The sequence below is a fragment of the Asterias rubens genome, chromosome 9 (genome assembly GCF_902459465.1).
Source record: "Asterias rubens chromosome 9, eAstRub1.3, whole genome shotgun sequence".
Taxonomy (NCBI): Eukaryota; Metazoa; Echinodermata; class Asteroidea; order Forcipulatida; family Asteriidae; genus Asterias; species Asterias rubens.
In genome coordinates this window covers 20,056,782-20,079,951 of record NC_047070.1, presented here as the reverse complement: position 1 = coordinate 20,079,951, position 23,170 = coordinate 20,056,782, and the positions used below count along the sequence as shown (strand labels likewise).

The window sequence follows — 23,170 nt, the reverse complement described above, 5'->3', positions numbered from 1 at the left end:
CGTTTATCCAACTGTTTGGGCGGCCACGACGCCGTGACCCCTCGCCCAGTGTTTTAAACAAAAAATTCAGTCGGGTTCTCCGCACGCTAAAAATACAGGGACAGGTGTGCCCCTCATAGACGCGTCATGAGACCTGCGGTTGTAACTGCGAGGAAGGTTAGCTCCTCTTGCCTCCTTCTTCTTCTCTGTCTTCTGTCCTTCATTATTAGAGCATCTCCTCTTGATAGACGCATCCCGGATGTGGGGAGAAGACACCGCCAGTCAAAGGAGAGGAAAACATCTGGAAAGAGGCTCCTCGTTGCGGCTCAGTATCCCGGTCAGGAACCGGCGGAGATAGCGCGGTTGTTAGACGCGTTTGGGTTGAAGACTGTACCGAGACCTAATCGCACAGCAATTGCAGCCCCACCAGCGTTCATGCTAAATCTTTACCATCAACTCGAGTCAACCGGTAGTTCTTCATCTTTACGGCAACCAGCTGCCTCCCCTAGAGCCAATACTGTCAGATCCTTCAACGAAAAAGGTGAGTCTAACCCCATTTTCGGGTTCTCTTTTGGGCAATTTTCTCCTACCAATAAACAGCCCACAGAGGAACATGGGCGACGAGTGAATAGTTCGTACCGCGTGTTTTGTTGATATAAAATAAACACATTTTGGGGTTAATTTGTTATGCCCAGATTTCGAAACAACGTGTTAAAGAGTGACTCGGAAACTGTTTTCTCACATCTCATTTCAAAAAAGTAAATTTAATCCTAATTCTGTAACGAATCCCTTGGTGGATTATTGTGAAATAGTCCATTCTCCTGGATACTCATCAATTATGTTCAACTCACAAGCCCCCAAAAACTTCTTTTCTTTGCCGAGATCCGCTCTACTATTTACTCATCTTCCCACAGGACGAGGGCTTAAGTTCTGTTCCTTAATTCCATCTCACTGTTCAAGCTAACCACTCTGGGGCTTGTTAAGTAAAAGCGGTGTATTCAAGCATGTTTGTTTTCTCTTGTTGCCGACTTGTGTACAACACACAACTTCTAGTAAAGTTTACAAGCTTTAAAGAAAGCCTGAAGACGACTCAAGACCTCTTGAGCCCATGAAGTGGTTCTCGAGTTATGTTTTGTAGACTTACTCTGAGTCTAAACATACTGGTTAAGCCTTTAACTGTTTCAATATTGGACAATCTTAAATACTTTATAATCGAAATAAAACATGAAGTATGGTCAATTCAAGATCTGAAAATATGTTCAGGGGAAGAAAACTAGTTTGAAAATAATAACAAACTGTCGAGGAGTGGATCTGAACCGACCCCGAAATAAGTAATGTTTTCTACGGTTTGATTAGATCATGTTTTAATTAGAGATGACATTCCAGACAGGTTCTTTTCTCTTCTTTTTAAGGAGCATACGTATAATGTGGAAGTTCTAATAAGTTAAATATTTATTAGAATTTGTTCTCAAGGTCCTTGACTGTTGTTAATTCTCTTCAAAAAGAAGATTTGGGGTTTTCGAGATGAATATTGAGATGGTGATTTAAATACATTTCGCCAAATCCCTTATAAGATTAAGCTTAAAAGTTTAATGTGATCATCTGAGTCGCTGAACAAGTTGTTATTGAGCGTATCATGACGTCACTTTTGACCGAATTTTACAAGACCCCTGGGGATTAGAAACCATGATCTGTCAGATCGGTCACGTGATATTCACCATCATTCAAGGTTTTTGTTTTCAACAAATGATTGCAATGATGCGAAGAGCGAAGCGGGCTTTGCGCAGACGTGAAAAATGGTGCCCCCAGTTTGATCTTTACATCCGTTCAAAACAATATGGTGACCAAGTCGACACTGAATGGGGGAAAGCAAATAGTCTGGAACCTTTCTGCTGAGTGATCGATAGTGTTTGTAATTAGTTATTGTCACACAGGGAACAAGCAAGGCAATATGCCCAATCCTATTAAGATAAACATCACATTACGCTGTATATATTTCCTTCAATAAGGCCCTATAGTCTGGGTTTTTTGTTTAGAGTGATTCCAAGAGAAAAACATCAACATGACAGCGACAAAACTTGTTTTTAAATTACTTAAAATTGCTGAAAACGAAACAAATTTGCGTGACGTATGTTAAATTGACCATCCATCACTTCTTGTCAATTGAACATTTTGTCTGTCTGTGTTGAACCCTTACGACTCTTAGTGGCAAGTTGAAACCCATACTTTATAATGTTAAACGTTTAAACACGCTTTTGGTATTCAACAACCCCCGTGAACTGCTCAAGAATTTCGCAAGAAGTATTCTATGTATTTCAGTACTCGGTAAAATATAGAAATATCAAAATGTTGAATATTCGATGAGATAACATATTATGACAAGTTGATGTAAAAAGGGACTGCGTATCGTATTGTTCAATTCATTTTTAGATACTTCCAAAGATGTATGTATTTATATCAGTCGTTTCAGACGGTTGACTATAGAGTAGGACCAAGAAACAAAACATATTAAAAGAAATAGAATAAATTTACATTTGTTTGCTGTCGAGTACAACAGAACAGGTCTCGAAATCAAGCATCTGAAAGCACACAACTTATGCAACAAGGGCGTTTTTTCTTCCATGATTCTCTCGCAACTTCGACGACCAACTAAGCTCAAATGTTCACATGGTTGTTATTTTGTGCATATGTTGAGATACACTAAGTGAGAAGACTGGTCTTTGATAATTACCCAAGGTGTCCATTGCCTTTAAAACACTTGAAGTTTGAGATCACTCTGTGATTGTCGTAACGAGAAAATAGTAATAAACGCCAATGCATGTTTTCACTGTCTTCAAGAACGTTATGATTCGACTCATTTCTCGAAAGCTTTATCATTTCAAGCACAACATTTTTCAAGGGAAGTTTTCCCAACACTACCATGTAAAAGTTATGTATAAATCTGGAACATTTATATTGTCGATTGGCACACCCTTTAAGATCAACAATACCAAAAATATATTTCTGGGAAATTGCCATCACAAAGAGGCCTGAGTTGCTTTAAAAATTGCGGGGGAAAAAATCACTAACCACGTGCTTGCCAGCTGCAATTCGTCGTCATAGCAACTCAAAGGAAACATTGAAAACATGTTCACCCCCACAGAATCAACATCACCACTTATTTGTGTATACACATCTCAATGAATAGAATTAGAAAATAAAGCAAAATTATTTGCCCGTCAAAAAAGCCTACTGTCAACTTTGGTAGTGAGAAGATAAATATGACATGATTGCGGTATGGCCTACTGTTTATTTCGAGTTAGAAGTTGACTGTTGGAAGAACACTGGTCGGGATATGTACCAGCAGCAGGTGACCGGTTGTTTCGTGATGGGACAATAGCAACCAGGTTGGGCCTTTGGGTTCTCCCAAGTCATCGATTCCTGACGGCTTGACAATGTACAAAATACAAAGTATTTACTTTTTCTCAACCCATCTGTGACATGAACAATAGAGTATTCGCTAACTTCATAATGCGTTTTGTTGGCTGGGTATAACCTCGACTTAGCTGAATAAACCCAACCTGTGACAATGAACTTCAAATTCTTACTTGTAAAAGTGGCTGCCTGTGTTTAGGTTAGCGACTTTACAAGCCCACTGGGGTTCGTGTCATTTTGTCAAGGACATTTGGTTTTCAAAATAAATATACAAGCCAGACGTTGGATAAATCCTAGGGTGTCAAACTTCCTGCGGTCTGCGTTTATAACCAACTACCTTCCCAGTTTGGGTTCACATTTCACTTTCATTATCAAAGCTATAAGAGATTGACATTCAGTGGTGCATAATTAATTAGACAAAAGAAGTTTAATTTGATTATGTATGTTGTCGTACAGACGACATTTGGCTCAATTTTAAATGATGCCACCAATAATACCAGTGCACCTTAAAGCATGATAGAGTTTGTGCATTTTGAGGGCCCTATTTATTCCATGGGTTGATATTTGAAGGTGTCTTTTTAATCATATCAAGCAGTAAATTTTGTTGGTTTGCTGATCAATGCATATATTTATATATATTTCCATTTGTTATATATATAACACAAATGGAAGTATTACTGATTTTGGAATGAAAACAGGGTGATCAATCAGTCACATAAACATCAACATAAGCTGTTGTTGTCATTACTCCTTATGAACATCACAGCTGCGAGCTGGGTAATGACCGAAATGGTTTTTTTGCATAAGTATTTTCATGAACTGTGTGAGTTTATAGTGGGACCTATTCTCATACAACGATGGTAATTGCTGTCTACCTACAATAGCACGCAACTCGTCACGTGGAAAGTTATCTCACTCTTGTCTATTTTTAACTCCTGGTTTTGTCTGCTGTTACCTGCAACGACCTTCAGAATATCACCAAATTGAAACAACATCACATGTTCATCTTTGGTGGTATAAACGGACATGATTGAAAAGATAAACACATGTTACTCAAACGGTTCAATTTAAATGAACCGTTTACAAATTGAAGAACTTCATTCCCTTTTCGAAATCAATTTCAATCATTATTGCATTGACCTTTATATTGCAATAATCGGTACGCGCACTTTATGAGTTGCATGAGTTGCATGCTGGTCTTGCTCGCGATCAAGTTTGATCTCTATCTAGACCAGCATGCACCTCATTCAACAGATAGCGCTTGCGCAATGGGTATTTGCGAAAAGGGTCTATGTCAGTGATATGAAGAAATTGTTGTTCTAAAGGCAGACGCAAGAACTTCTTTAGCATATAAAAAATCATATACACATAGATAGATACAAATAAGTTGCTTTGTTTTCTCAGAAGCTGATGCAATTATTCTTCATTTGAATAGTCTTTCTGCTAAACAAACTTTCCAGTCAACGTGTGTCATTGTGGTTTGACATACTTCTTTTATAAACTGCGCGTAGCGGTTAGCTGGTTTGTTATTTTTTAACATGTTGTGAACACTCATTTAAGACAATTTATTATTTGTTTAATTCCGTCATCCTGTTGAACAAGGTTGAGGACTTCCTATACTGACATATATCAAGAGGCTGATTAGTTGGAGAGCAAGTTTATGATGAACATTTGAATACTTACTATATCTGAATCCCCTTCGCTGTGTCTTAAAATACATCCTTAAACAACTACTTGAGCGAATTGTTGTTAACGTGAATGTTATTGACACTTGTTTATAATGAGATTGTTTATCATTTTAATGGTAATTTTGTTAACTTGACGCGTCTCATTTTTTTTATTTTTAAAAACATAGGCCTAAACCTCACGGTTTATGAAAACTTTCTACACTTCTCCATAAAGAAAGTCCCCAATATTTGACGTCATTTGTGAGAGGTTTCTAAACTCTATAATGGAGCTTGTACAAATGACACAAGTAGTGACGTAACGGGGGGTTTCGCGAACCTTTCTGAAAAGCACATCTCAAATCAGAAGAAGGGTTTAAGAACAAAATGTTTGGTCACAGATAATAATATACTTCAGTTCTCGTCCTGGAGAGGAACCACTATATATTCATCGAGAAATATTCTATATCCACGGTATATCTAATGGTATATCTTGTTGATTTGACATTGTCTTTCCAGGGGGTGATGGTCCTACGACTGTTCCCATTAATCGTGTCTATTTAATGACACAGTGTGACACCTTGCTGTGATTACATCTCACGCTGTGTAGGGGATTATGTACATGTCATTGTCAGAGATAAATGACATGTCCACGCCATTGTCGGATATAAATGACATTTCTCGTCTTCGAGTCGTCGTACACGTCACTGTTCGTTCTCACCTTTGTTCAGAACTCACGATAAGAAACTTCTACTTCTTCTATTTGTTCAAGAAACTGTCATGGAAAGAATAGTATAACACGTTGTTATGTTACGTTGCCATGTTAGGTATCTGTCCAGTCACAGCTGGACCATTTATCTTAATTAACTGTTTTTCAAATTCCCTTTATTTGCTTTCTTTCCTTGTTTTCATTTCCTTTTTGTCTCCCCTGAGGCTTCATTCTTATGTGACAGTAATCTCAAACGTAGACATGTAACGCAGACACATCAAGGCCTCCATTGCTTCAACTAGTTATACTTAAGTACACTGTATGTATCTCTCACTGGGCTAAGTATTACTTCCCATGAAAATGCCGGTTATCAAACAATTCAGAACTCCATTTTGCCAAATTCTGATTTAAAAATCGCAATCGTTTTTGTCTTGAAAACGTCGAGTGTTAAAAAATGAGCAATACATGCAGAATTGGACCATCTCTTTAGGCTATGATAAGGACTCGTAGACCTGCTTTCTCAGTCGCAAAAGGAGTCTATTCCCGACAGACCAGACTACACTACACACTGACTGGTAGAACTATGATAGAAGCTTTCAATCTTGAATCCACCCCAACAGCAAAGAGTAAATCTGTATCTTGAAGGATAACCGCATTATTCCTACATTCTAGTTCTCCAAATAGAACACTTGTTATTGTTTTCTTTCAAAGTTCACATCCAAACCCCCCCCCCCACCCCAGTAACCCGAAGGCACCGATATACAACAGTTGTCGTTCACCTGAGCTTCTGTCAACGAGCGTAGAGGGATGATCCGTGCATTACACAAGGAAGGGTTTGGCCTCACTGGCCCCAGGTGTACTCTCGGCTGTCTTTCCTCCAAGTCCAACAAGCACACTGCGTTGCACAACAAATGGAACATGTGTGTTTATGAATGGATGGATGGAATTTGGGAGCATGTGGCTAACGGGAACGTGCTCTATTTTATCCAATGTGGGTTCTTTTAGAGTAGTGGGACAGTCGGTTTCTTTTTTATTATAATGTATCTGCACCTAAAACACGAGTTTCCGCTGTAGGGTTCTGTGTGTGTTTAGTGATGTTATAAAAAATATTATAGTATTTTGTTATTGATGAAGATCGTTGTTTGCATAATATGTCATTTTCATTTTGGTTTAACCCATATACACCGATGTGTGCTAGCACTGTATACTCAGTACTTCTCGAGTTCTGTGAAAGAAATATCAAAGTACTTGGGTGGGATTTGAACACCAACCTCATTTCTAGAGCAGTGTCTTACCAACTTGACCACCGAGATTATCCCGTAGCTAGTAGTAGTTGTTGTTGTTGTTGTTGTTGTTGTTGTTGTTGTTGTTGTTGTTGTTGTTGTTGTTGTTGTTGTTGTTGTTGTTGTTGTTGTTGAAGTAGTTGTTGCTACGAAAGCCCACCACCTTCCTTTATTATAGCTCTTGTGTATTGATTGACATTTAACTCTGATATATTTCTTCTAGGTTACTGTATTTTCCCTTGCCACGAAAAGGGTGAAATTGGAGGGGGGGTCCAGACCGTATTACTCACACACAAAATTGTGGTGTTTTCAAAAACGCATGATTTCAAACTTGCTGGCGAAGCCTAGGCAGGAATTCAAAGCTGAATCCATGGCTTCGAAAATGCTGTGTTTGTTTTGGTCGGGGGAAGAGCCAAGTGCCCCAGGGCAGTATACTCCGGTTGATTGGCGGAGGGGTAACATTGGGTGCTGGTTCTGCCCTCTTTCCTCTGTACTGGGTAGCAAGGACACCCAGTTCATTTACCCTTACATCCAAACCACACCAGATCATCACTCAGCCCAAAATATGTCAGCCTTTTCAAAAAAACTCTGTAAAGGTTACAATATGCAGGGCTGTGCATGTTGTATTACGATACTGCCTGTGCGATCGCGGGAAAAAATCGCAGTAAAACATGACACTTTCTTTTGTCCAGTTGTTTGTATAACAACACATACAAAACAAATATATTATTATAATTACTGGTAATAACTCTGATACAAAAATTTCCTTTAAAAAAATAATTTTAACTTAAAGTTATTTGCGAAAGGCTCTTGATTTTTCTACCAAAATCATTTTTATATAAGTTTTTTTGTGATTAAATTTCGCTTGCATTGCTCCAAAAAACTCACAGCACGAAACGATGCACGGCGCAATAGTAGTAATATTGAAAGGGTTATAAACCATAAAAAGGTGTGAAGAGTTTCTTAGTTTCATTCTAAAAACGTTCCCTGTATGTGTCTGAAATACATCAACAAACAGTAACATGTATTGTGCGGTTATTTCACCCCGAAGGCAAGTTACGTGTAGTGCCGAATAAGGACGCATAGCGTCCGTAGAGCCGACCTAGAACGTGGAGTTACCACGTCCAATGTTTCATAATGATCTGTGAACTTATGATGGTCTTTATGGACGTAGATTCTGAATCCTCTTCGGCCAACCCCCACCCCCCCTCCCCGCCCTCATTTGAGTTTTTTTTTTTTTTTTTTTTGGGGGGGGGGGGGGGGGGGGGGGTTCTACGTGTTTTTCCACATTTTGGGATTCCTCTATCGAACTTATAACTCTTCATAGTTCTTCTCGACACAACTTGTTATCCAGCCATATGGTTACACTGTGGTGTGCCATCCTACTTATGCGGATCCACTGCAAGGGCTTTTTTACACGAGACAATGTTTACAGGTAAACAAGCAGTGCATGCTACAGGCCCACTTTGGTAGCACATTCACATTTGTCAAACAATGTCTTACGAGTAACAAGAAAATTACGTGAACATTCAAATGTGAATGCCTTTCTTTCATGTAGATTACCTGGAACTGGTTATCTATGGCTCGTGTGACATGGCCCGAAGAGTTTTATTGAGACAATTTGCCCTGGTTTTGATGTCCTCCTATTCCATTCATAAACCCTGTCGTACAATGTCTTAGTTTTTTAGTAAAAATGTCATTCCCTCCTAAAAAGTGACATTCCAGAACATAATCTTTACAATGTTATTACTCTCCTGCAGAAACATTGACAACACACATTAATCCTAACCCTTACCATGGAAATCTGTATATATGTAGGCAGTGAATGTGTATCCAGACTCGCAATGACTTGAAAGCTGCCAATCAGCTGCTAGTTTGTTGGTTTAATCCACCTGTGTTTGTTGTCTCGAGCAACTGAGGCGTGAATATGACAAAATTGGTTGCCTCACCAAAGTAAGAATGACAACAGTAATTGACGGTAAAGTTCTACCTGGGGCAGGTTTAGTAAAGCCAGTATTCATGACAAGTAGGAAGAAACATTTTGGCAGTTTCCAAACAAGCGGCTATGGCTTGCCTAGGGCTGTGGCAGCGGCTGTGGCTAGACCACTACATTAATGCGTAAAGTTGCCTGTAAAAATGTCCGTGTGTGACGAGACCTTTAAACGCGCATCACATACAACATTTAGTTTCATAAAATAGAACAAAGTTTGATTAAATGCAGTTTTGTGAAAATGGTTTCCGGGCTGAGCGGCTTGTGAGTATTACTTCAGCAGCCACAGGCAACCGTCAATCGTGTTCCACTCCCCGCCTATGAAGTCGACTGACTCGTTGGTTCACCCGTAAAAACAGCATTTTTTTAAATGTGGTATAGTACTCGGGTAAAATTCACCAAACGTCATAAAATGTGTCTAGACTTGAAATTGAACAAACAGAAAGGCTCTTGAATGTATTTTTGATAAATAAATTATCTGTTTCAGGGAGGTGTTATCTGTTGGAAGCGTGTTAGGGTGGACAGGAACAAGGTGGGTGGGTGCGGGGGCGGGGGTGGGTGGTGGTAAAGAGAAACCACTGTTAACAAAAGCTGCAGGGTTTAGAGGACTCTGAGCCCGAGAGCTAAGACAGTGGAGAAAAAGAGTAAATCCATCGCCACTTTATTATTATTTATTTAAAAATCTGTTTACAGCGACCTAGCAATTGGCTGGTCTGACAGACGAAGAAGCAGTAAAACGTACATCAAGATCAAATAAGTAAATATAACGAATAAGTTAATTACGAAAGACTAAACTGTTGGGGTACTATCATGATGGCACTGCCATTTGTCAAGTCCCCTGGATCTGTGCCATATCAATATTCATATTGCATACTGGTTCTACACAAACATGGACCAGACTAGTTGCCCTCTAAGCCTCGTTTCGGTTACACTTATTTAAATGGTGGGAGGAGCACATGATGGGTGGCTCATGATAAAGGTCTATTTCTGTATCAGATTTGTGTTCTTTCTGTGACTCCTCTAATCCATATTTTATGTCCTCTTCGCAACAGGAACTATTTCATCTCGGAACAAATACCTCTTCGACACAAGGAGTGTTCTGGACCGGGAGACGGTGCTAGCAGCCGAGCTACACCTCTACAAACAGAAACCCAGATACCCCGACGGACACACCGACAATATCCCACAACAAGTGACGTGTGAGATCTACAAACTCAGCAAGCACGGCCACCCGACGATGACCAGGACATTGGTGGACCGTAAAATGGTCAACTCGTCCTACTCAGGATGGGTACAATTCAGTGTCACTAGTGCCTTTGAGAGTGGTGATGTAGAGGCTCAGCATATCCTCTCAGATAAACTCTTCGAGATTCGCATCAAGAGCGAGCCAGAACTCCCTAAAGGAACCATAGCGTTTGCCAAGAGGCCACGCCCCAAGCACAAGGACCACAGGCCGTTGCTCGTCTTGTTCCTAGACGACAAAAACGTTTTAGCGAGTGATATAACGCTACCGGGAACATCGGTCCCAACGGCGGGTAGCCAACTACTCTCGGGGATGGATAAAAAAGTGCCCAGTAATGGCGGCAAGGAGGGCGGGCTTACACTTGGAAAGAGCCCTCAAGCGACTGGTGCAGAACACTCGAATCGGCGACGTAAGAGGAGGGCCTCCTCACGGATGACAAACAGAGGAAGGACTAAATGCCAACTCTACGATTATTATGTAGATTTTCATAATATCGGCTGGAGCGATTGGGTAATAGCGCCTAATGGTAAGTTCAGTGACGTCTATAAAACTTGTGAATCTTAGTTTCATCTTGATTCTCTCAGACAAAGATTTCTTGAAAGAACCAAAAGTGAATATTATTTTATTTAAGGCTGTGAGTTCTCAACATTTTAGCAATAAGATCACATTGTAAGTTGTTCAACTCGCCATTGCCGCTCGGATACCGTGAGTTATACTGCAGTAACCCTTTTTTAAATCCCGTTTTAGCCATTTTCACCCGACAGTAATTTAGCAGAGTTTCCTTGCTTAATTTTAGCATGGTTGTGCAAACAATACTTCATATAAGGAATACACGTCTAGTCACAAACTTTCATCAAGCAAATTGTCACTTTTAGCAGCTTGTGTAACCTTGGGTCTGTTCATAAAGATAGTCCTAACTTAGGACTAGTCCTGGGAGTTATTAAACACCTTACTCGAGATATTCGACTAGTCTTTACTCTTGGTGAAATCCACCCTGGTCTCTAGTTAGCAGTTGGTTTACCATCATGTATACATGGCAAACGCACCAGAATTCAATATGGTTACGTCTGAATGTAGAAAATGAGAGAATAGCTGGAAACACTTAAAACGGGTGCTTGTACAAGCGCCTGGGGCGCTCAGCATTATCCATGTGGTTTGGGGTTTGCATGCCGAAAAAATAACAATTTAGTAGTAAAGTAAAGTGGTGGATTAGGCGTTGTAGTCCGCACCGAATAGCCTTCCCGATATTGTGTGACATCCACCCAGGACAAAAGCGAATGCCAAGATTTACTGTTGGTTTATTCAAAGCGAAAGCCGCGTAGCCTCAGGGGGAAAAGTGTCTATGCCGATACCTGAACAGTTCCCGTAAAAAAAGTGGAATCTTTTCTGCGGCATGGTATGTCGAGATCATACACCTATTGGATAGGTATTTTGCTTCAAAAACTCAACCTGACAACATGAGTAATTAACCGTTGCCAAAAATCCAGGATAGATGCTGTGGTGTCGACACTCAATTTATCATTATTTTGTGGGCCTTTTCCCCCCTGGGCCGTAAAACTGGTTGATATTAGCTTCGCTTGTACTTTCTATTGTGTTTATGAGTCTAGTTGTAGGTGTTAAAGGATACAGCCCCTAGTTTAGGTATAAACTAGGGTCATTAGCATTTAGCTTCAAGCACTGTGAAAAACCAACTGGTGTACTCATGCAATATAGATAGAGTTGTGACAGTGAAGGATTGGTGTAGATTTTGCTGCAAGATGGTATTCTAAAAATGATGGGCGGAGCGGGCATAACAAAGAATCAAATGCCATTGGTCTTCCAGAGAGGATAATAACTTGTCTTTAAAGGTCATGCCAATCAAGTCAAGTTTACCAATTCAATGATCTGATGGGACATTGTTATACATGGTTGTTGTATAAGTTCAAAACTGCTGAGCTAATGGGAATAATATTTGTTTCGAACAAAAGGGTGAAAAGTTACCAACAACTTTCAATAGTATGTTTGGTACTGATGTTTATACTTTTGTAAAGCTGTGTGCCGTTGTGAGGTTAGAAATATAGAGCTTGGGTAACGAATACTTCAACTGCTCAGAATTACTGTATATAGCACTGTGTGGTGCTGGTGTGATTTCTGGCGTAACTTTTGATGGTGACTGACAAGCGCCATTTGTCACAATCGCAACGCTGCCGCTTCCAAGTATTTACTAACTTTGTCTGATAGTTCTTCTGTTTCATTGCATGTGGGTTGTATGAGAAACTGATATATCATTTGACCATAACCTCCGCGTATCCATCATACGAAGTGGTTTCTGGTTTGTTGACCCGTCGGATAACTTGGTTAGATCCTCATCTATAATCGAGACAGCTTTAATACCCATTATAGTTGTTATGGTTAAACGGTAACCAGATTTGGTAATAATGGCAGACCGCAAACACATCATTGATGTAACTGTTAATTGTTGGCTATTCAATATGTATTCAAACTGATCTGGTATATTAGATCGTTGATTTATATATTGAGAGTTCAATTTCTTGAACTGTTTGCTACGCGGTATTTCTACTAATGTCTCTTCTTGACTGTGATTGAAGACAACCACTTGATCAAGCAGTTAGCTATGAGTGTCAATCATCGTCACAATGCACACACCTGTCACTGTGTGGAATAAGAAATGAGCTCGTCACCAAGGGGCTCAATGACCCGACCTGACCCCCTCCTCCTCCTGCGTGCAACCATAACATCGATTAACAGTCTTCGGTATCTGTACGTAAACTGGTATCGATACTGGGAGAACCGCTGGTATCGCGTATCACTGTTCCACGGCAACTCGATACTGTAAGGAGGTCAATATTCGATATTTAGGCCTCATGGGACACAACACCCTATTTTGAACTGGGAGTTTTTAGAGTGTATACTGGTTAAAACTTTCCCTGGTAGAGACGTTATCTGACATTGTCCTTTTGGGGAATGGGTTACTGTCAGGCCTGACACTTCACGAAGGAAACGAATGAGAATTGCAGCTATGACCCTGGTCAATGCCTTATGGAAATAATCTAGTAGAACAATTTCCTCATGTTAATATGCCCTTTACCCATGAGAACATGACTTTGTGCCCTTGCCATTTAAGAAACGAAGCATACAGGGCAGAACTGTAGGCACGGCCGTACCCGTTCGCAGCCATGGTGGCCCAGCCGAAATTGTGGGAGACCACTCGATTCCGGCAAACTGGCACCGTTCTGCTGTGATTGTTCACAATGCCATTGACATGATAGGCCAACACTGGTTCTAAAAAGAACCACAGTAGCTGTTGTGAAAACGCTGTTTTACACAACTTGGCTTTTAACTTTTTGCCGCCGAAGGATTTGTCGTTGGTACGCATCGTTGGGCCGTCGACGGAGGCCACTGACTCGATACCCGATTGTTTAGAAAGCAATGCCACCTCGCTGTCTGCATGAACGCATCTCGCTTTATAGTGACGGGTGCAGTAAATGGCATTTATATGATCATAAATTACTATTAAGGGTATAATAGAAACTTTATCAACAGCCCCTGAAAAATGCCGGCCTTTTGTTGCCTTTAGAACTCATCTTTCCTGCGCACCGATGTAAATGACCAAAAGGCGATTTTGAAAAAAGGAGACATACACAAATCTGCCTCACACAGACGTGTGAGCCATACATAGGCAAACCAGAACAGTTTGGTAAAATCATATTTGACAATATTTTTATTTTCTTTCACAAAACCTTGTAATCGAACACGCTACCCACTCAAAAGTCATTAGTTAGGGTAAGCCAGTGGCGTAACTATGGCTTTTTCAGTGTGTGTGCGTGTGTGTGTGTGATGTACGGTAGAAGACGCACCTCTCGGACAAGCCATTAGAATCGGCGATTTCAAGACACACGAATATGACTTAAATGTTGTCATAGGTATTTCATGTATACAACATTGGTATACATTGACATTAAGTATTGGTATAGCTGACAAAATAGTTGCAGGCAGTGTTTATGTTTTGTGTGATCAACCTATACACGTGAAATAACAAACCTGTGAACATGTTGGCTTAATTTCTTGTGTAAATAGTGAATAATCATGCACAATTTTCAGCTTGCCAACACACGAAGTAAAATCAGCCGCTTTATGGTTTTAGATACAGTTTTCTCGAATATGAGTTCATTTCAGATGGATATAATTCACACATGAACTTCATAATCAGAAACTTTACGATTAAGATTAAACAATGTTATCTTTTACCAATTCTGTGTAATGCCTTTAAGATCATCGATGTTGCATTTTGTTCGCTTAAACTGGGTCAGAATTCTGCCCTAAAATGCTAACAAAATAAACTGAGATGTGAATGAATGTTCTTTTTTGGAGACCGGGCCTGGGGTTGGTTGCCTATAAATAGCCTAGTGTGACATGGCTTTAGAGAGTGACCAAGTCTTATAGGTATGCCAGGTACATTTATTGCTGAACCCCTGGCAATGATACGAGAGGATTTAATTTGTTTATCACGGTAAGCAGTGCCAACCTCTACAGGGTACGACTTTACCATCACAGAAACGAGGTTGAAAAGATAAATCACTAATAACCCAGTATAAGTAACAATTTACAAATTTCAAGCAAATTTCCGTTGAAATGTAAATCGAATGTAATTACCTGTGAGAGCCACACAAACAGAGCCAATGAAATAACCTTTTACGCACTTTTTGCCTGGAGTAGAATTTGTTTGGGGTCTTTTAGGTCTACTTAAAGCGAACAGTTGCAATGACGTTGACTTGAGCAAAATGTCAGTTTTGATGCAAATCGTATTGATGTGTTGGTGAACACCACAAACACACAATGTATACACCCCAGGGACTATGATTTAGTCGGGGCGGCCTCCCTTCCACGCAGTTTATTTAGTACCGACCGCTATGGATATTGGATAACTCTGTGTGTGGTTTTACATGATGATGCGATTTGGGTTTAAAGGGAAGGTATTCGTTTGGTAGTCACTCAGTCACTCTTATAAATATAAACATAATGAAGCGTTCTTAGACAGAAAAGGTACCACAACGCTTTATACAGCAACAATTACTGGCAACAAAAACCTATGGTTAGAAGCCATAAGCAGCTTTCGGTTTAGTATAAAACAATTTGAGAAACATTAACATTCAAAATAATGTGGGTTATGTAAAAAGATACAAGTTTTTGTGTACCCAAATTTGAATCTGTGAAAAGTCTGTCAGATTGTGTATTCCTATGGGATTATTTTCCCGCATGGCGTTATTCGCTCGATTTTTGGCGATGTCTCTAAAACGCGACAACCTTCTGAAATGAAGTTTTCACGTGTTATAAACTCAAACGGGTTTTTATTTTTCAGTAATTGTAAAGAGATATTTATAAATGGCCCGTCGACTGAGTGAAGTCTAGATATCTGTGACGCCATATGACCCATTGTATATTGTGTTGGCCTATGGAGAGATGCATCATCATCGCGATCCAAACTGGCATTTTTCTAATCTGAAATTTAAACGAGTTCATTTTATGACATAATGTTGTCATGATTGTACGATTATACTCAAACACTTTGGACGGTATTTCTGTCTTATGGTGTTTTTCCAGTCTAATAATCTTGTATGCCGACTTTATTTAGAATCCAAGGAGGCCGAAATATAAGTGTTGGGACCTCTAAGCCTTTGGGTATGGGCACGGTTAATGTGGGTCTCACTTCTTTATGTCCCTCGCCTGTGGGACTTCGAACTTGAGTGACCTGGTAACACTACATGCATGTCCGTGTTTGTAAGGCCACAGTCAAGGACTGTACCTCCAAAATAATATAATAATAAATCAATTAAGTAAATAAATGTTAAATAAATATTGTTGCCTTCACCTCTACAACTAAATTATTAGAATAAGGTGAGTGCAGTGTCCAATTGCACAAAGCTGTAAAGTAGCGAACAGTGCTTAGCAAAGTTTCTTACTAAAGCAAGAAGTAGCAGGGAACACGTGGTAAACGATTATACATTTCATGGGATTTTTGCTGACATGTTTCTGCTATATAAACAAGCTTTATCCGTGCTAAAACTATCGCTTAATATAATAGCTTCGTTAAACTGGACCCTGCCCATGGTACCAATTTCAGAGTTGATTAAGCACAAACATGAACTAAGCACAAAACTATAGTGCTGTCCATAATAAGGTTACCAGCCATTCTACCGTACCCCCTTCGTCTGCGTCTATTTTCGGCATATTAACTGTAATATTCAGGCAAACTTTTCTGCTTAAACAGCTCCATGATGGGCCCTGTTTTTAAAGAATCCGCCAACTGCCGCCCTGACCCAGTTTCATAATTTACTTGTTTATATTCGTGACTAGTGACATATTGTACTCAATTTGTGCTTAGCAGAAGATATTTGTTAAGCAGTATGTTTTGCAGATTTTAGTCCAACTGTAAATAACTCTGTTTCATCAACCCATGCGACTTCACTATTTCAGATAAGCTATCATTTGTGATTCTAAAATATTAATTTTTCAGAGGATATGTTTCTCCGAATAATTAGTTCCGTTAAAGCAGAGTCACATTCATAAAGTAATGTTTGTGATTAGAAAACATTTCCATCCATGAATTACTTTTGCAATTGCCAGACATAATTACCGAAACTAATTTTTTTATACTTTTTCTGAACAGTCCACAAACCTTGAAATAAAAAAACTAAAAGCCATTATTTAGATTAATTTTTAAAATTTAGTTCAACGTCAAACAATCGGAATACCATGCTCATTAAAGTTAATTACTACTGTCGATGTCAACTTGAAAATTGCTGCAATAAAAGTAAAATTGCCAACGTTGAAGTGGATAAAAACAATATTAATTGCGAGCTTGTCGTATAAATAAGAGTTTGAATTGAAGTAGCTTCTAAATAAATAAGTTATTATTAGTACTGACTTCTGGATTAGGGTTATACATGTGGGAAAACAAACCAAGCATTTCTGCCAAATGCCATTAGTATCTCAAGCAAACTGACGCCAGTGGCAACCATTTTAAATCATCCTGACATAGATGCGTCAATAAAAAAATAGCCATTACTATAAAAACTTGAGCTGAGCAGATGCCTTAAGAATAATACATGATAGCTTTCCATTTACACTGCAGCCAAGATACGCTTTTGTTTGCAACCGATATATGAAAGTATTTCATTGAGTTATTTTGTTGAAGTTCATGCTTTTGTAAAATTTAAATTTGCTAGCCTTAAATGTTTTCTCGCTTAAAGCTGCGGACAATATAATTATCGAGTAGGTCACCCAGCAGTGTCCACACCTTATGACCAAACATATTCATAAAATAAACAATATGTGAAAGCTTCAGTTCAATCGGTCATCAGCAGAGTCACGTGGAAATAGTTTTTTTAAACGTTATATCCGCTCCCGCTGTTTTCAAATATCTTGGGGTTTTTACTCACAAGTTCAAATCAAAACGTTTTAATTATTTCTCCAAAAGGAATAGCGCTCCATGCAAAAATATTTCAAGGGAAGTTTTCTACTATGACCACCTTTCTATCACGTAAATTATGTGCAAATCTGTCAGAATTTATTTAAACTCTTGCCAATATTGTGCACTCCTTTTCAAGTAGCAAAAAAAAACCGCACCAGTCCTTCATCCGACGTGACAACCTCGTTTCGTCAAGAATATTATGTTGACAAAAATAGAACAACAGTAGGCTTTAAAAAGCTGAATTGTATCAAGGTTGCAAATCATAACCGGTGGCACAGAACCTTTAAAGGTACTACTCAAATGGTGGCGACCTTTGACCTTTAGGATGACCCTTAGATGAACTTACCACCGGAAGTTATTTGTGTACGCTTTGTATGGTTGTTTGCACAACGTTGTAACACTTTCAATTATAAAGTTACACAATTTGCTAACTGACACAAACTGTTGTTGTCAAACTTTGACTGAAAAGTTGTAGTCATCGTGTTTACATGATTACCGTATCAATCATCTCTATTTAGGAATATATTTATTTAGATTTTTGATTTCTTTTTATATAAATGAGAATTCAAGTTGTATAAAAGAGTAAAATGGTTATATGGGATTGTATATCAAACTTCATTTAATATTAGATAGGTCATACATTATTCTTGTTTCCAAATTAGATTAAAGTGACCCGCGTAGCAATAGTGTTTAGCTAAATACTTTTAATGGATTTTTAAAAGGCGGTCCAAATATCAGAAAGCTGTTGTGCGTATAGCAGAATACGTTGCCTGATAACTTGATATGCCAAGAGAAAGAAACTTTAGGCAAAGAACCAGTCGAGCAAGTATAGTGTACAGTGTTTGACACCATTGTCTAGTAACCCAAGTTCAGCCATAATTTGTATCCTCATTTTGTGCTTTAAAATATATGGAGCGACACAAAGTCCCGTAATTATGGTCGCTTGCGGTTAACCCCTTCGTTGCTTTGTAATAGGTATGCACTTTGTTGTATAGGTCACTGCCTACCAAGCTAGGTGCAACATAGCCACCAAGTCTGGAATACTAGAAAACTTACAAATTTAATGTTTGCACTAATTTCCACTTTCTTGTTATATTTCACATTCATTTTGTTTATGCAGGAAGTCATAATATAATATTTCACCGCTCCTCCCTTTTGTCAACCCGTTTCATGTTTTTAAAAGAATGGGCGAACTCTTGCGATATTGCCAGGCGTAATTTTACTGCCAGCCTTTTTCCACTGACTCGCTAATCCATGCTTTTCATAATTGTTTTTAACCTGGCGTTACATATTTTTTATTTTAATTAAATTTGGAATCGCCGCGGCAGATGAAAAGACTTAATTGGCCTAGCTTTACTTGTACGATGAATAGTGACTACAGTCTGGTGCCCTCATCAATGAACCTTTTTTACCCGAAGAAGAAAGTGAACGTTTCATTTGAATATTTCTTAAACTTTACAGATTTGGAAAGTTCCAGCCCAGATAGCAAAATGGCAAGAGAATGGAAAAAAAGATCATTGGTCCACTACACTTGACATTGCCATTCACAGAATTCGTTGCACAATTTAAAATTTGACAATAACAAAATAACGGTCTTAAAAAATGCGATTTCGGATCATCGAATTACATGTTTTTTTTCCGATTATGTATCAAGCAAGCCTCTCATATGCCTCGCAAACCAAAGTAAATCCTCTCAGCAGACTCTCGATTTCTTAAGATTGTTCATGATTTCAGGATTTCCGACAAATCTCCTTGAGCCTTCAAAATGTCTTGAAATAAATGAAGCAGCCACTTAAAGGGGAAAGAGACTAATCCTCATTGTTGACTTATAAATAGTTTATGTTTCTGGTGATGCACAACAGGGTCTGTGAACCTCTTGAAATATAACATCTGGGAGGCTCCGAGACTTCAATATGGAGGAAACTAAACCCCAATTTCATTGAGCCGCTTTTGCACGAAACGTAGCCTACCTAAGCATTACAATATTGCGCTTACCAGAATAAGGTTACCACCCAAACTACCATGACACAAGTACATCTTGTGAATGGTATCCTGCTCACTTCTGCTCAGAAGAAAACTTTTAAGCAATATTTTCTGAGTAAGCAGCTCTATGAAATGACACATTTCTTTAGGAATTTCCACATTTTGGTAAATCTCATCCGTGTCTCACGTATCTGAACACACAACTTCGTTTCAAAACAAAACATACATCACTTTAACGTGTGATTGAAACCAAATCGTTGACAAGATTTGCACAGTCTCATATCTTGTAACCTGTATAGGTCAGTCACCGTTCTTGTTACATATTCATTACATCGTGTATTATTGGGGGATAAATCCAAAGATAACATCCAGACCCACAACCCAAGTTTAGAGCTCCCCATGATTTAGTTTCAACCAGGTAGACCCTCGTTTCTCTGTTTTCATTGGAGTATAACTACAGTGTCACTTCCTTTTTGCAACACCTGTTGGGGAATTTGCCTATTAGGCCGCATTAACCCCAAGTCGCGAAGCCATCTGGGATGAAATTAATAATAATCTTTCCAAAATATTTGTCCAAATTTTTGGAATTTGTTGAGAGAATGCTGCGGTTTGGGTATCGGTAGGGCGAGCATAACACTTGCTTGTTTTTTCTTTTCTAAGGTAGGTTTAAAGTAAGGTTACTTCCTGAACATTGCTAGTCATTTTAAATTTAAAAAAAACTCGTCGATTTAGGTGGGCTGGTGAGTCAAATTAGGGTCAATAAATGTGGAGTTATTGTGTAAAATTTACCACAAGCAAGGGTCATTACGTGTGTTTCGATGAGGAGAAGGGCTATTGTAGCCAGGCACTCCGTGCATGACGTCACGGCGTTGTAAAAACTTGTAGCAAACGGGGCCGAAATGCGAATATCGCCCCAAAGCGCGCACCTTCTAAACAAACGACCAATAAATATGATATTATCGCATTTTGATACACACCAATCTTGATTTATCTGAAATGACCCGACTGTGTGGTCAAGATTTAACTGTGATATTCGAGAATGTTCACTGCGTTGCCAAACACCAGTCGATATTAAAATCTGAATGAAGTAGAGTTTAAGTTAAAGTAATATTGATCTTGTTGTGTAAGAAAAACTACAAACATGTTGAGCTCCATACTTGGTCACGGTCATTGAGTTACCTAGGGTAATCCTTAATCTTCAAAAAACGACCATGAACTTTCCAATCGAATGTCATGGCAGGTAGAACATCAAGAAATATTAATGTCGTTATTTTAGGGGTTAGATCACTTTTCAAAATTGCGATTCCGGAAAACGACACCTTCAGAACTGGAACACATCAGCCTCGGAGGATGATGTTGACACTTAAGCCCACCTGTGCGGCACCTGAGGCCCACTTAGTGTACCGTCGCTAGCCTCAGCAGGACCCACTACCCGTCTGGCCAGGACCCCGCTGAACATCTCTCACGGACTCGGATTTCTCCACACCGTCCAAACGTACCCCAGTCGAACTGGGGTCGAGAGACTTCCAAAAAGAAAAATGACAGCACCGTGCATTGACATGGCGTCCCGCGAGCACCCACCCTGATCAAACTTCCACAACTTTTTTTTAATGTTGTAAAAACTTACTTCCGTGTTTGAAATTGGGTGCCTGGGGGTGACTGATGGCTCTGTGGATTTTAAAACGTGTCGTGTAGAACGGAGCGTGCCATCCCGGTCTCTGCACCACGCAGAGGGCCGTTAACTCGGTGCAGTAGCCCCCGAGGGGTCGGGGACGCCGCCCGCCCGCACAAGGGTACATCTTGGGGTATGTAAGCCCGGCTTGAGACACAAACCGTTAACCGATCCGACATCATGTGGATGTGGAGTTAGCGAGACAGGTGTCGGGGAGGCACCGCAGGAGTAAAATCATGAAGCTTTTTTCGGTCGGGGTGCTGGAACTCAAAACAACTCGGCCAGTGGACCACACAGTCACAGGAACGATTATGACACCACCTCGTTTCTTTATTTCCCCCGAAGATGTTTGAATATTGCTGTATGTGTAACACAAACTTGGCATGCTTATAGGGATGGAAAAAAGCACAATGTAGTTTATTTTTCAGGCATTGTCAAGTTTATTGTTACACTATCCTTACACAACCTGCAGATATTTGCTTAAACTTGGCTACGGCTCGCGTTACGCCATAACACTGTCAGCAGAATGCTTTAAGTATTTAAGGACAAACAGAGAAACCCACGCCGGTGTTTTGTGGGCAAGAGGTGTATTTAGGTTTATTCCACAAAGTATTCCTTGATAGGGTGAGGCTTTCTTTTTGAAAGTTACAAATAATTTGACTAAACCGATTGCATATGCAGCCGTCTTGCCCGTGATCTGTTTTGCACGACACTATGAAGCTATTGCGTTGACAAATTTGACCAAAACAGTTGAGCAGAGAAAAAAATGAAGAAGTTGTCAAAATATGTTATATCCCATCACTCTTTACTTGGGGAAAACGATCAGTTGAGGCATCACTTTATCACAAGACCCAAGTATTATTAAAAACGATAATAAACAGTATAATTTGTTATTTTAAGCCTTACACCAATAAATAACCAACGGGACATTTATAAATCGCATTTTACCAAAGAATGAAGAGCGATGGAAAAGGAAAGAAAAGAAAGGGGTCGGGAGAGGGAGATTCCCATATTACATGCCATCGGAGACAATGGGTCAATTTAGGTCAAATTAATCAATCCTCGAATGACTAATCAAGCCATTTCTATAAAGTGTAATGACCTGGGGAGTTATATTCATTGATGTCCTAAACTGCGCCAGATACAGTGAATGAGTGAGAGGAGGTGCTTGGGAGTAAAGGTGTATTATTTTGTGGAGAAACAAAAACTCATGTTCTTAACACTGTGCTGTTGTGGCACACATATCTCATGTTTCATTTTCTTTTGTTTATTTCAGGATATTGGGCCAATTTCTGTGAGGGGAACTGTCCCTTCCCCCTGGACCCCAACTTCAACGCCACCAACCACGCCACTGTCCAGGCGATTCTTCACATGCAGACGGGGTCATCCCGGAACAATCGACGGCTGCCCAATCCGTGCTGCGTTCCGGCTACACTGGAGAGCATCCACGTGTTGTATCTGGACGATTTGAACAACGTGGTCCTCAAGGAATTCAACGGAATGATCGCCACAAGCTGCGGGTGTCATTGATCGTCTAGAGGCGGGAACATTATTTAAAGACTCAAGAGGAATTTACGTGCACACAATTAAACCAGAAATGCTTAAATCATCAGGAGCTTAAAGGGTCACGGTCAACCGAACTACCCGTAATAGGATATACGTATACCCCGATTGGAAGCCTCATTCGGTAGACCCTTGAGGATAACCATACCACTTATTCTACTAAATATAAAGGTATCATCTGGAATATTCTCTTTACAGA

The 23,170-nt window shown here is 39.6% G+C and overlaps 1 protein-coding gene across 1 annotated transcript; it reads left to right on the top strand.

Moving 5' to 3' along the window:
* Positions 1 to 120: 120 nt before the first annotated feature.
* On the top strand, positions 121 to 22,963 carry LOC117294797 (bone morphogenetic protein 2-A-like). The gene is made up of 3 exons (XM_033777325.1): positions 121 to 520; positions 10,092 to 10,808; positions 22,685 to 22,963. Exons 1-3 carry the CDS (start codon positions 127 to 129, stop codon positions 22,936 to 22,938), a joined length of 1,365 nt encoding a protein of 454 aa, XP_033633216.1. The 5' UTR covers positions 121 to 126; the 3' UTR covers positions 22,939 to 22,963.
* Positions 22,964 to 23,170: the final 207 nt, after the last annotated feature.